The 12,500-nt window shown below is 48.7% G+C and overlaps 1 protein-coding gene across 1 annotated transcript in view; it reads right to left on the bottom strand.

Moving 5' to 3' along the window:
- LOC124026771 (plexin-B1-like) overlaps window positions 1-12,500 on the bottom strand; it is a 158,454-nt gene that overhangs the window by 24,135 nt on the left and 121,819 nt on the right. The window contains 12 exon segments of the mRNA XM_046339515.1: window positions 1-12; window positions 2,062-2,281; window positions 2,945-3,121; window positions 3,349-3,591; window positions 3,965-4,116; window positions 4,638-4,804; window positions 5,721-5,814; window positions 5,915-6,037; window positions 6,174-6,308; window positions 6,750-7,090; window positions 7,093-7,696; window positions 8,202-8,310. The exon segment at window positions 1-12 is cut by the window's left edge and continues 234 nt beyond it. Of these exon segments, the coding sequence (XP_046195471.1) occupies window positions 1-12; window positions 2,062-2,281; window positions 2,945-3,121; window positions 3,349-3,591; window positions 3,965-4,116; window positions 4,638-4,804; window positions 5,721-5,814; window positions 5,915-6,037; window positions 6,174-6,308; window positions 6,750-7,090; window positions 7,093-7,696; window positions 8,202-8,310 (2,377 nt within the window).

Genomic DNA, 12,500 nt, shown 5'->3' with positions numbered 1-12,500 from the left:
ACGCTCCATGTACTGGTGGAGGGAGATGGAGAAGAGGGGGAGGGGTAAATCAATCCATCAATCAAATGCATTTATAAAGCACTTTTTACATCAGCAGTTGTCACAAAGCACTTTTAAATAACCCAAGATGGAGGGCAGCAGGGTAGAAACTACTAGTCTGTTCAACTTCTCTTTCGTATCTTCGGAGATTCCTAAAGATTGGAAAGCTGCCGCGGTCATCCCCCTCTTCAAAGGGGGTGACACTCTAGACCCAAACTGTTACAAACCTATATCTATCCTTCCCTGCCTTTCCAAAATATTCGAAAGCAAAGTTAACAAACAGATCACTGACCATTTCGAATCCCACCGTACCTTCTCCACTGTGCAATACGGTTTCCGAGCTGGTCATGGGTGCACCTCGGCCACTCTCAAGGCACAAAACAATATCATAACCGCCATTGATAAAAGACAGTACTGTGCATCAGTCTTCATCGACCTGGCCAAGGCTTTCGACTCTGTCAATCACCGTAATCTTATCGGCAGACTCAACAGCCTTGGTTTCTCTAATGACAGCCACGCCTGCTTCACTAACGACTTCTCAGATAGAGTTCAGTTTGCCAAATTGGAGGGCCTGTTGTCCAGACCTCTGGCAGTCTCCATGAGGGTACCACCGTGTTCAATTCTTGGGCCGCCTCTTTTCTCTGTATACATCAATGATGTCGCTCTTGCTGCGGGTGATTCCTTGATCCACCTCTACGCAGACGACACCATTCTGTATACATCTGTCCCTTCTTTGGACACTGTGTTAACAAACCTCCAAACAAGCTTCAATGCCATACAACACTCCTTCCGTGGTCTCCAACTGCTCTTAAATGCTAGTAAAACTAAATGCATGCTCTTCAACCGATCGCTGCCCGCACCCGCCCGCCCGACTAGCATCTCTACTCTGGACGGTTCTGACCTAAAATATGTGGACAACTACAAATACCTAGGTGTCTGGTTAGACTAAACTCTCCTTCCAGACTCATATTAAGCATCTCCCATCCAAAATTAAATCTAGAATCAGCTTCCTATTTCGCAACAAAGCCTCCTTCACTCACGCTGCCAAACTTAACCTCGTAAAACTGACTTTCCTACCGATCCTCAACTTCAGCGATGTCATTTACAAAATAGCCTCCAACACTCTACTCAGCAAACTGGATTCAGTCTATCACAGTGCCATCCGTATTGTCACCAAAGGCCCATATACCACCCACTACTGCGACCTGTATGCTCTCGTCAGCTGGCCCTCGCTACATATTCGTCACCAGACCAACTGGCTCCAGGTCATCTATTAGACTTTGCTAGGTAAAGCTCCACCTTCTCAGCTCACTGGTCACCATAACAACACCCACCCGTAGCACGCGCTCCAGCAGGTATATTTCACTGGTCATCCCCAAAGCCAACACCTCTTTGGCCGCCTTTCCTTCCAGTTCTCTGCTGCCAATTACTGAAACGAATTGCATAAATTGATGAAATTGGAGACTTACATCTCCCTCACTAACTTCAGCAGCTTACCGATCACTGCAGCTGTACACAGCCCATCGGTAAATAGCCCATCCAACTACCTACCTCATCACCATATTGTTTTTATTTACTTTTTTTCGCTCTTTTGCACACCAGTATTTCTACTTGCACATCATCATCTGCACATCTATCACTCCAGTGTTAATTTGCTAAATTGTAATTACTTGCTACTATGGCCTATTTATTGCCTTACCTCCTTACTCCATTTGCACGCACTGTATATAGATTTTTCTGTTATTGACTGTACTTTTGTTTATCCCATGTGTAACTTTTTGTCGCACTGCTTTGCTTTATCTTGGCCAGGTCGCAGTTGAAATTAGAACTTGTTCTCAACTGGCCTACCTGGTTAAATAAAGGTGAAATAAAAAATATTTAAAAAAAAAGTTACAATATTACTCCTTAGAATAGATTCTACAAAATACAGGAGAAAGATACATTTCATCTATACAGTCCTGAAACACACTCACCACCCACTCTCCTTCCCTCACCACCCACTCTCCTTCCCTCACCACACACCTGTATGATGGAGCAGACTGGGTCCCCAGGGCAGTTGGGCTCTGGTACGATCCTGCGATGCCTCCACAGCACCTTGTCCTCTGTCTCATGCTCCCTTTCTCCTCCACTCCTCCTCCTCCTCCTCTGGGGGATGGACTCCCAGGGGAACACAGTGACCAACATGTTAGGTTGCTGTACCACATCCAGGTTGTGACCAGACACGAAGATCAGACGGCCACCGCTATACACAGAGAGGGGAGGAAATGTCACAAACACATAGAAATATAATTACTAGAACGAAAGGGTTGTGGCCCAACACAAAGCGCAGACACCCACCTCTACACAAACAGAGGAGGGAGGAGATGTGTCACAGCACCTGTATGAGTGGGGCCAGGGACACTGAATTTAGGCTTATAAATCCTTCTTTAACCTGTGTCCTCCCTTCATCTACACTGATTGAAGTGGATTTAACAAGTGACATCAATAAGGGATCATAGCTTCAACCTGGATTCACCTGGTTTGTCTATGTCAAGGAAAGAGCAGTTGTTCTTAATGTTTTGTTCACTCAGTCTCCCATTTGTATGTATGAATGGGGCCAGGGACTCTGAACTTTAGATGGACCAGACAGGCACTGCTACACACAGAGCTAAGGAGGATAATGTTTCATCATGAACGTAGAAATATAACTACTAGAATGGTAATTCCCATTCAAGTTAATGTTCTGTGATGGTCAGACTTGCGGCCATATTGAGTGTCCAATCGAGTGTTTCAGTCCAGTGGGGTGAAGTCCACTCAACTTAAGATCATTTTTATCAAGATGTTCCCTTAAGCGAAGTTCACGTAAACCAACTTCAGTTCACTTCAAGTGACACATCTATAGATCTGTAAGAGGTCACACACACACCTGAGGAAGCTCTTGGCGGGCACAGCCTGGGTGATGTTGGGGTTGGGGGTGAAGCTGTAGGCTGACTCGTGAAGGTGGCGCTGGCTGTTGCCATAGTGAAGTGTCACGCGGTGATCACCCGTCCTGTTGCTGCTGCCCGTCACACACACCACACTATCATCCTGGGCCTCTGATAAACTGGGGGAGGAGAGAAGAGGAGTGGGGGAGGAGAGAATAAAAGGGGGGAGGAGAGAAGAAAAGGGAGGAGAGAAGAAAAGGGAGGAGGAGAGAAGAAAAGGGAGGAGGAGAGAAGAAAAGGGAGGAGAGAAGGGAGAGAGTAAAGAACAGAAGTACATCAGTGAACAGGATTCTGTATCTGTCTCTCTCTTTATGTGTGTTCATGAGTGAGTTTCATAATCACTCACATGACACATTGCACTCCTCCGACGGTGACAGTGATGTCAGAGGGGCGTCCCGTGAGCAGGTTCCTCCCAGTGATGGTCAGGGACGTGCCCCCCGCCTTGGGACCCCTCTGGGGGGACACCTCCATCACAAACGGATCCTGGTAGCTGAACTTCTGGCTGGAGAGGCCAAACTCTCCCCCGCTCACTTCTACTGACACTTGGCCCGTCTTCTCTCCCCCACTGGCTTTGGTCTTACACACAATCCTACAGAGGACACCCACAGATACAGGATAATTATGAATCATAGTAATCTCACACGGAAGTAGTAATCACACTCACGTTGACCTCCTCCCCCACCTAACACAGAGACAGGTAGTCTAGTGGTTAGAGCGTTGGACTCGTAACCAAAAGGTTGCTGGATTGAATGCCCAAGCTGACAAGGTAAAAATCTGTAATTCTGCCCCTGAGTAAGGCAGTTAACCCACTGTTCCCCGGGCGGCGAAGATGTGGATGTTGATTAAGGCAGCTCCCCGCACCTCTCTGATTCAGAGGGGTTGGGTTAAATGCAGAAAACACATTTCAGTTGAACACATTCAGTTGTACAACTGACTAGGTATCTCCCTTTCACAGTCCATACCTGGAGGAGACCTCGTAGAGGTGGGGGATGACAGAGCAGGAAACCCCAGCCACAGTGACAGAGTGCAGGATGTCCTCAGCCTTCTGGCCCAGGTTGGACCCTGAGATGGTCAGCACGGTCCCCCCCTCCACCAGTCCAGAAAGGGGCTCAATCTAACACAGAAGTATAAAACACGTTAGAACTGATTCTTTCTCGTACTCAACAATAAGACTACAACAGTAATTCCAGAGTTATGGGGGGATGGGGGGTGGACGGACGGTACTCACGGCATGGATGACGGGGGGTGGGGGGTGGACGGACGGTACTCACGGCATGGATGACGGGGGGGATGACGGACGGAACTCACGGCATGGATGGGGGTGGACGGACGGACGGAACTCACGGCATGGATGACGGGGGGGGGGGTGGACGGACGGTACTCCACGGCATGGATGACGGGGGATGGGGGTGGACGGACAGTACTCACAGCATGGATGAAGGGGGGATGGGGGGTGGACGGACATGGCATGGACGGGGGGATCGGGGGGTCACAGCATGGATGACGGGGGGTTGGACGGGGGTTGGGGGTGGACGGACGGTACTCACGGCATGGATGACGGGGGGGATGGGGGGATGACGGACGGACGGTACTCACGGCATGGATGATGGGGCGATGGGGGGGGGCGGTACTCACGGCATGGATGACAGGGGCGGGGCAGGTCTGTTCGAGGGGCTCGCTGCAGGAGTCTCCGTACAGACAGGTGGACTGGTCCCCTCCACACCACACACAGCCATACTTCTGGTCCGCCGTGTGACACTGGCTACAGTCAGAACGCCCCACAGAACAGTTGTACAGAGTCACTGGAAGGGACAGGAAGAGGGAGTTAGAGACTGTGAGAGATAGCGTGACTTAGAGTTTACAGTATGTTGAAATAGTGTAGAGTTAAACATTAAGCAACAATAATAGTCATTGAGAGAAAGCGAGAGCGAAAGAGAAATATAACAGTCATTGAGAGAAAGCGAGAGCGAGAGAGAAACATAACAGTCATTGAGAGAGAGAGAGAAATATAACAGTCAATAACAGTCATTGAGAGAAAGCGAGAGAGAGAGAGAGAAATACAGTCATGAGGAGCGAGACAGTCATCATATGAGGAGAGAGAGAGAAGATAATAACAGTCAGTCATTGAGAGAGAGAGAGAGATAATACAGTCATTGAGGGAGCGAGAGAGAGAGAGAGAATACAGTCATTGAGGGAGAGAGAGAGAGAGAGAGAGAGAACAGTCATTGAGAGAGAGAGAGAGAGAGCGAGAGAACAGTCATTGAGAGAGAGAGAGAGAGAGAGAGAGAGAGAGAGAGAGAGAGATACAGTCATTGAGGAGAGAGAGAGAGAGAGAGAGAGAGAGAACAGTCATTGAGGGAGCGAGAGAGAGAGAGATAATACAGTCATTGAGGGAGAGAGAGAGAGAGAGATAATACAGTCATTGAGGGAGAGAGAGAGATACAGTCAGTGAGAGAGAGAGAGAGATAATACAGTCATTGATGGGGAGAGAGAGAGAAACTCATAGAAAACAGAATGCTCTGCGTGTAAACTAATCACACTTGTCCTTGGGGAAGGGAGTGGAAAGTGGAAAGGTGAGAACATTCTCTTGGGACAATATGCCATATGTCTGATACAGACGCCTAGAAGAAAAACATGGAAAACATTGTTATGGCCGAGAGCAACAACACAGCTGGGCTGGCAGCAGCTGTTCCCCAGCACTATGGGTCTGGGACTCACCGTATAGGTCATGAGAGCTGTCCACGTGGAAGGTGTCCCGCCTCTTTACGTACACCATGGCATTATACTCATCCACTGGAGCGGAGTAGGAATACTGCAGCGAGAAGTAGAGTTGTTCAAGTTTTCACTGAAACTTGAATTGAGTACTAAAGTGTCCACAAAAACTGTCAGTGAGTAGAATGTGATAGTCTGACCTGGTGCAGCTGACAGGTGATGTCAAAGAGAGATGGGTTCATCTCATCCATTTCCACGTAGGCGTCTACCACCACCGTCTGCCCCTCGATCACCAACACACACTCGTAGTCCAGGCCTGTGTCCTGCACACACACATTGGACCAGGTTACAACAGAATCAAATGCATTGTTTTTCTTTATAGTTCCTGAATCCTGCAGTTGTCCTCGACCATAGTGTAGACACCCAGGTGGTGTGTGTGTGACTGAGTGCATGTGTTACCTGGTACAGGTGGAGGTTTCTGGCGAATAGTGTGATCTTCCTCGCCACTCTGACTGGTAACAGATGAGAACCCTGGACCTTCTCCACACAGGGGCAAGCAGACGAGCCCCAACCCACATAGGAGCCTGAGTCCCCCTACACACACAGCACTGTTAGATAAATACACACACACATTCACAAGGACACACTCCAACCAACCAAGGCATCACAATTTTCTGTTTATCTCATCAACCCATAAACTATTGACTGTTATACATATTAATGAGGTTCTAAGCTTCTTCATGTAATACTACTCTTAAAATGGCCTGTCAAATGATAAAACGGATGAAAACATTAACGAAAAGACAACTGCTCCAGCCTTTGCTGTCGTAGCCATTTCTTCAAATTGATTTCCAAAAGCAACGTCAACCATGTGAACAACGACAACGAAAGCAAAACACGGTGAGGAATGGCAATGGGACAAGGGAAGAGCTGTGATTCTGACAACTGGTGTCAGAAGTGGGATTCTAGAGCTGTGTCCAGTTAAGAGCTGGAAGCATGGTAGCCGTGGAAGCTCCGGACGAATTTCGAACTCACCGGCAGAAAGGTGTCGGATGAGTCATACTGGTAGTCCAGCTCTGAGTCGGCGTCCAGGAGCTGGGGGTAGGCCGAGCCCGAAAGGAAGTGGTCAGCGGCCTCTCCGTCCCCTGACAACACGCTGGTGGCCGAAAACGTGGTGGATGTGTCGTTCTCTACCGCCGTGTCCTCCGCTTCCTCCCTGGGCCAGAGAAGCACTTCCGGCTCGGCACCCTGGCCCTCTCCGTCGGTGGGGTGGAGGTGGTCTAGAGGGAGTGGGGAGGGGGCCTCTGTCAGGTCCAGGTGGAAGGTGAGATCTGAGTTGACAGGTTCCCCCAGGGGAAGGGGGCTGGGAAAGGGTAGCTGACGGGTGTGGGCTGGACCTCCATGGGGGGCTCCGCCAGACTCAGAGCCTTGTCCAGTTCCTGAGGGGGGGGTGCAGTAACCACTTCCAATGGGGATGTCTCGGGTGGGAACGCCAGGGGGATTAGAGTGGCGACATCCTCGGATGGCTGCCCGTCTTTGGTCATAACCGTCGCCACCTCAGTTTCCACGGCAAGCTCCACATTGTCAGGGGTAACCACGGGGCCTACAGTTTCACTTTCAGCCTCTGCAACGAGCTCTTCCGCAGTTGTTTGCTCCTCAGCCTCACTAGTGGTGGTCTCAGGTATGGGCGTTGTAACTTCGGCTAACGTTGTAGGGGGATGAATGGTGGGGGCCTCGGTCGGCATAGCAGGGTTGGGCAGTGTAGTCGGCTCCGCTGTGGTGGTTGTAGACAGGGTTGTTGTCATAGGCTCCAGGGCGGTAGCTATGGTGGTAGGGGCTTTGATTGATGTCGTTGTGGCGATAGTTGCTGTGGTAGTTGTGGGGGTGGCTGTTGTTGTAGTTGTTGGGGTTGTTGTTGTAGTTGTCGGGGGTACGGTTGTTGGGGACACTGTTGTGGGAGGAGCCGGGGTGGGGAGTTTGAACTGGGTGGTGGAAGGGTAGGGGTAAAGGGGGAAGACATGGGGGAGAGGGTGAGACAGAAATAAACAAACAACTAAAGAAAACTGATCAAATAAACAAACTCATAAGTTGACTGAAAAACCCAAATCAGATGTGAAACGTCTCCAAAAGTTGCCAGTATTAACATCAATGATGACAACTCATGCACTTGGTTGGCGACACAGGCAAAATGGAGATGATCGTTAGTTATATTGGATGTTTGTTTTGGGACATGAGGTGCAGTGAAAATAAGTGTCACTTTGTTTTGCCACGTTAGAGACAGTCTTTCAATCAACCATCTACAATGGATTGGCACCAAACAGCCTAGACTTACCATGCCACACTACGGTGCAATAGGTGGACCAAACTCTACAGCGAACATATAGCGAGTGTGGGCAACATTCCTCTCTCTTCTTCTGTCTTGACCTCAAGTGCAACATGCTTTCGATCTCGAGCTAACTGACCGTTGTCGCAGTGAGTGTGACTTACGTGTTCGTTATAGATGATAACCCCCTCGTCACAGGCGGGCTTGTGGGTACAGGTGTGCTGGTGGACACACCAGTTGCAGCCCCAGCGACTCAACACACAACCGCGGCAACTAGGAAGAGAAATAGAGAGAGGGGGATTGGGATAAGAGAGATAGGGAAAGAGAGGAGGAGAGAGTAAGAGAGGGTGGAGAGAAAAAGAAAGGGAGAGGGTATTGAAAGAAACAAAAATGCTGTTAGAAAAAAATGAAAGAAAGGAAATGAGAGAGAGAAATGGGAGGAGGGGACAGGGAAGCTTGGCACACAGGGTAATCCAATCTAGGACAAGTGGTAAAAAAGAGGTCATGTAATTGGCAGGTTCCTTATTGAAGTGCTCTGAACAAGGTGCCAGGAAAGGAAAGGAGAAAGGTAATTGAATGAGTGCATGTGTAAACAACATAGATATGTCACTGCCCATGCAATCAGTCTTTAGTGGTCAAGTGTCCACTCTATGCATCTCTATGGCTAACACATCGAAATGGATGCAGTTCATAAAGGTATTACAAGATATTATAGCTTGACAAAGCACTCCTATGTCCAGATATTCCACTTCTGAGAATTCGTAGGTGAGTGAGTAAACCCCCTCTACCATCAGTCCAACTAGCCAACGTGCAATCATTGGATAACAAAATGGATGTGCTCCAATCAAGGATATCCTACCAACGAGACATTAAAAACTGTAATGTCTTATGTTTCACTGAGTCGTGGCTGAACGACATGGATAACATACAGCTGGCGGGTTTTCGATTCATCGGCAAGATAGAACAGCTGCCTCCGGTAAGACAAGGGGTGGCAGTCTGTGTCTATTTGTAAAAAAACAGCTGGTGCATGAATTCTCAAGGTTTTGCTTGCCTGAGGTAGAATATCTCATGATAAGCTGTAGACCACACTATTCACCAAGATAGTTTTCATCTATATTTGTCGTAGCAGTCTATTTACCTGCTTACAAGCAAAAACGAAAGCAAGAAGCACCAGTGACTCGCTCAATAAGGAAGTAGTCAGAGGACGCAGATGCTAAGCTACAGGACTATTTTGCTAGCACAGACTGGAATATGTTCCAGAATAAGTGCATAGATAAAGTCATCCCCACAGTGATCATGCGTACATACCCCAACCAGAAGCCACGGATTACTGAGCTAAAGGGTAGAGCTGCCGCTTTCAAGGAGCAGGATCCTAACACGAACGCTTATAAGATATCTCGCTATGCAAACTACTGAGGACTAAAAAAGGGAAGCACAGCCGCAAGCTGCCCAGTGACACAAACCTACCAGACGATCGAAATGACTTCTATGCTCGCTTCGAGGCAAGCAACACTGAAGCATGAATGAGAGCATCAGCTGTCCTGGATGACTGTGTGATCACGCTCTCTGTAGCTGATGTGAGTAAGACTTTTAAACAGGTCAACATTCACAAGGCAGCAGGGCCAGACAAATTACCAGGCCGTGTTGTTCGAGCATGTGCTGAACAACTGGCAAGTGTCATCACTGATATTTTCAACCTCTCCCTGACCGAGTCTGTAATACCAACATTTTTCAAGCAGACCACCATAGTCCCTGTGCCCAAGAACATAAAGGCAACCTGCCTAAATGACTACCGACCCGTAGCACTCACGTCTGTAGCCACGAAGTGCTTTGAAACGCTGGTAATGGCTCACATCAACATCAACACCATCCCAGAAACCCTAGACCCACTCCAATTTGCATACCGTCCAAACAAATCCAGATGCAGTTTCTATTGCACTCCACACTGACCTTTCCCTTCTGGACAAAAAGAATGCTAATCATTGACTACAGCTCAGAGTTCAACATCATAGTGCCCTCACTAAGCTAAGGACCCTAGGACTAAACACCTCCCACTGCAACTAGGACTAAACACCTCCCCCCAGGTGGTAAGGGTAGGCAACAACACATCTGCCACGCTGATCCTCAACACATGAGCCCCTCAAGAGTGCGTGCTCAGTTACCTCCTGTACTGCCTGCTCACCCATGACTGCATGGCCAGGCACGACTCCAACACCATCATTAAGTTTGCCAACGACACAGCGGTGGCCTGATCACTGACAAGGATGACACAGCCTATAGGGAGGAGATCAGAGACCTGGCAGTGTGGTGCCAGGATAACAACCTGTCCCTCAACGTGATCAAGATGAAGGAGATGATTGTGGATTACAGGAAAAGGAGGATCAAGTACGCCCCCATTCTCATTGACGGGGCTGCAGTGGTGCAGGTTGAGAGCTTCAAGTTCCTTGGTGTCCACATCACCAACAAACTATCATTGTCCAAACACACCAAGACAGTCATGAAGAGGGCACGATAACACCTATTTCCCCTCAGGAGACTGAAAAGATTTGGCATGGGTCCTCAGATCCTCAAAATGTTCTACAGTTGCACCATCGAGAGCATTGCCTTGGACTCCAGCCACCCTAGTCATAGACTGTTCTCTCTGCTACAGGAACGGGAAACGGTACCGGAGGACCAAGTCTAGATCATAAGACTCTTGAACAGTTAATCAAATGGCTACCCCCGCCCCTTTTTTACACTGCTGCTACTCTGTTTATTATCAATGCATAGTCATTTTACCTCTACCTACATGTACAGTTGAAATCGGAAGTTTACATACACTTGGAGTCATTAAAACTCGTTTTTTTAACCACTCCACAAATTTCTTGTTAACAAACTATAGTTTTGGCAAGTCGGTTAGGACATCTACTTTGTGCATGACAAGTAATTTTTCCAACAATTGTTTACTGACAGATTATTTCACTGTATTACAATTCAAGTGGGTCAGAAGTGTACATACACTAAGTTGACTGTGCCTTTAAACAGCTTGGAAAATTCCAGAAAATGATGTCATGGCTTTAGAAGCTTCTGATAGGCTAATTGACATAATTTGAGTCAATTCGAGGTGTACCTGAGGATGTGTTTCAAGGTCTAACTTCAAACTCAGTGCTACTTTGCTTGACATCACAGGAAAATCAAAAGAAATCAGCCAGGACCTCATAAAAAAATATTGTAGACCTCCACAAGTCTGGTTCATCCTTGAGAGCAATTTCCAAACGCCTGAAGATACCACGTTCATCTGTACAAACAATAGTATTCAGGTATAAACACCATGGGACTACACAGCCGTCATACCGTTCAGGAAGGAAGTGCGTTCTGTCTCCTAGAGATGAAAGTACTTTGGTGTGAGAAGTTCAAATCAATCTCAGAACAACAGCAAAGGACCCTGTGAAGATGCTGGAGGGAACATGTACAAAAGTATCTATATCCACAGTAAAACGAGTCCTATATCGACATAACCTAAAAGGCCGCTCAGCAAGGAAGAAGCCACTGCTACAAAACCGCCATAAAAGCCAGACTACGGTTTGCAACTACACATGGGGACAAAGATGGTACTTTTTGGAGAAATGTCCTCTGGTCTGATGAAACAAAAATAGAACCGTTTGGTCATAATGACCATCGTTTTGTGGAAAAAGGGGAAGGCTTGCAAGCCCAAGATCACCATCCCAACCGTGAGGCACGGGGGTGGCAGCATCATGTTGTGGGGGTGGCAGCATCATGAGAGAGAGCGAGCGAGACAGAGAGAGAGGGAGCGAGACAGAGAGAGAGCGAGCGAGACAGAGCGAGCGAGACAGAGCGAGCGAGACAGAGAGCGAGCGAGCGAGACAGAGAGAGAGGGAGCGAGACAGAGAGAGAGGGAGCGAGACAGAGAGAGAGGGAGCGAGACAGAGAGAGAGGGAGCGAGACAGAGAGAGGGAGCGAGCGAGCGAGACAGAGCGAGCGAGACAGAGAGCGAGCGAGCGAGCGAGACAGAGAGAGCGAGCGAGACCGAGAGAGAGAGCGAGACAGAGAGAGAGAGCGAGACAGAGAGAGCGAGCGAGACAGAGAGAGCGAGCGAGACAGAGAGAGAGAGCGAGACAGAGAGAGAGAGAGAGAGCGAGCGAGCGAGAGAGAGCGAGCGAGACAGAGAGAGAGAGCGAGCGAGACAGAGAGAGAGAGAGCGAGCGAGACAGAGAGAGAGAGAGCGAGACAGAGAGAGAGCGAGCGAGACAGAGAGAGAGAGAGAGCGAGACAGAGAGAGAGAGAGCGAGCGAGACAGAGAGAGAGAGAGAGCGAGACAGAGAGAGAGCGAGCGAGACAGAGAGAGAGCGAGCGAGACAGAGAGCGAGACAGAGACAGAGAGAGCGAGACAGAGAGAGAGAGAGCGAGACGAGACAGAGAGCGAGCAGAGAGAGAGCGAGCGAGACAGAGAGCGAGCGAGACAG

Source organism: Oncorhynchus gorbuscha, linkage group LG03 (assembly GCF_021184085.1).
Source record: "Oncorhynchus gorbuscha isolate QuinsamMale2020 ecotype Even-year linkage group LG03, OgorEven_v1.0, whole genome shotgun sequence".
In the NCBI taxonomy this organism is placed as follows: Eukaryota; Metazoa; Chordata; class Actinopteri; order Salmoniformes; family Salmonidae; genus Oncorhynchus; species Oncorhynchus gorbuscha.
This window is presented reverse-complemented; position numbering and strand designations above follow the sequence as displayed.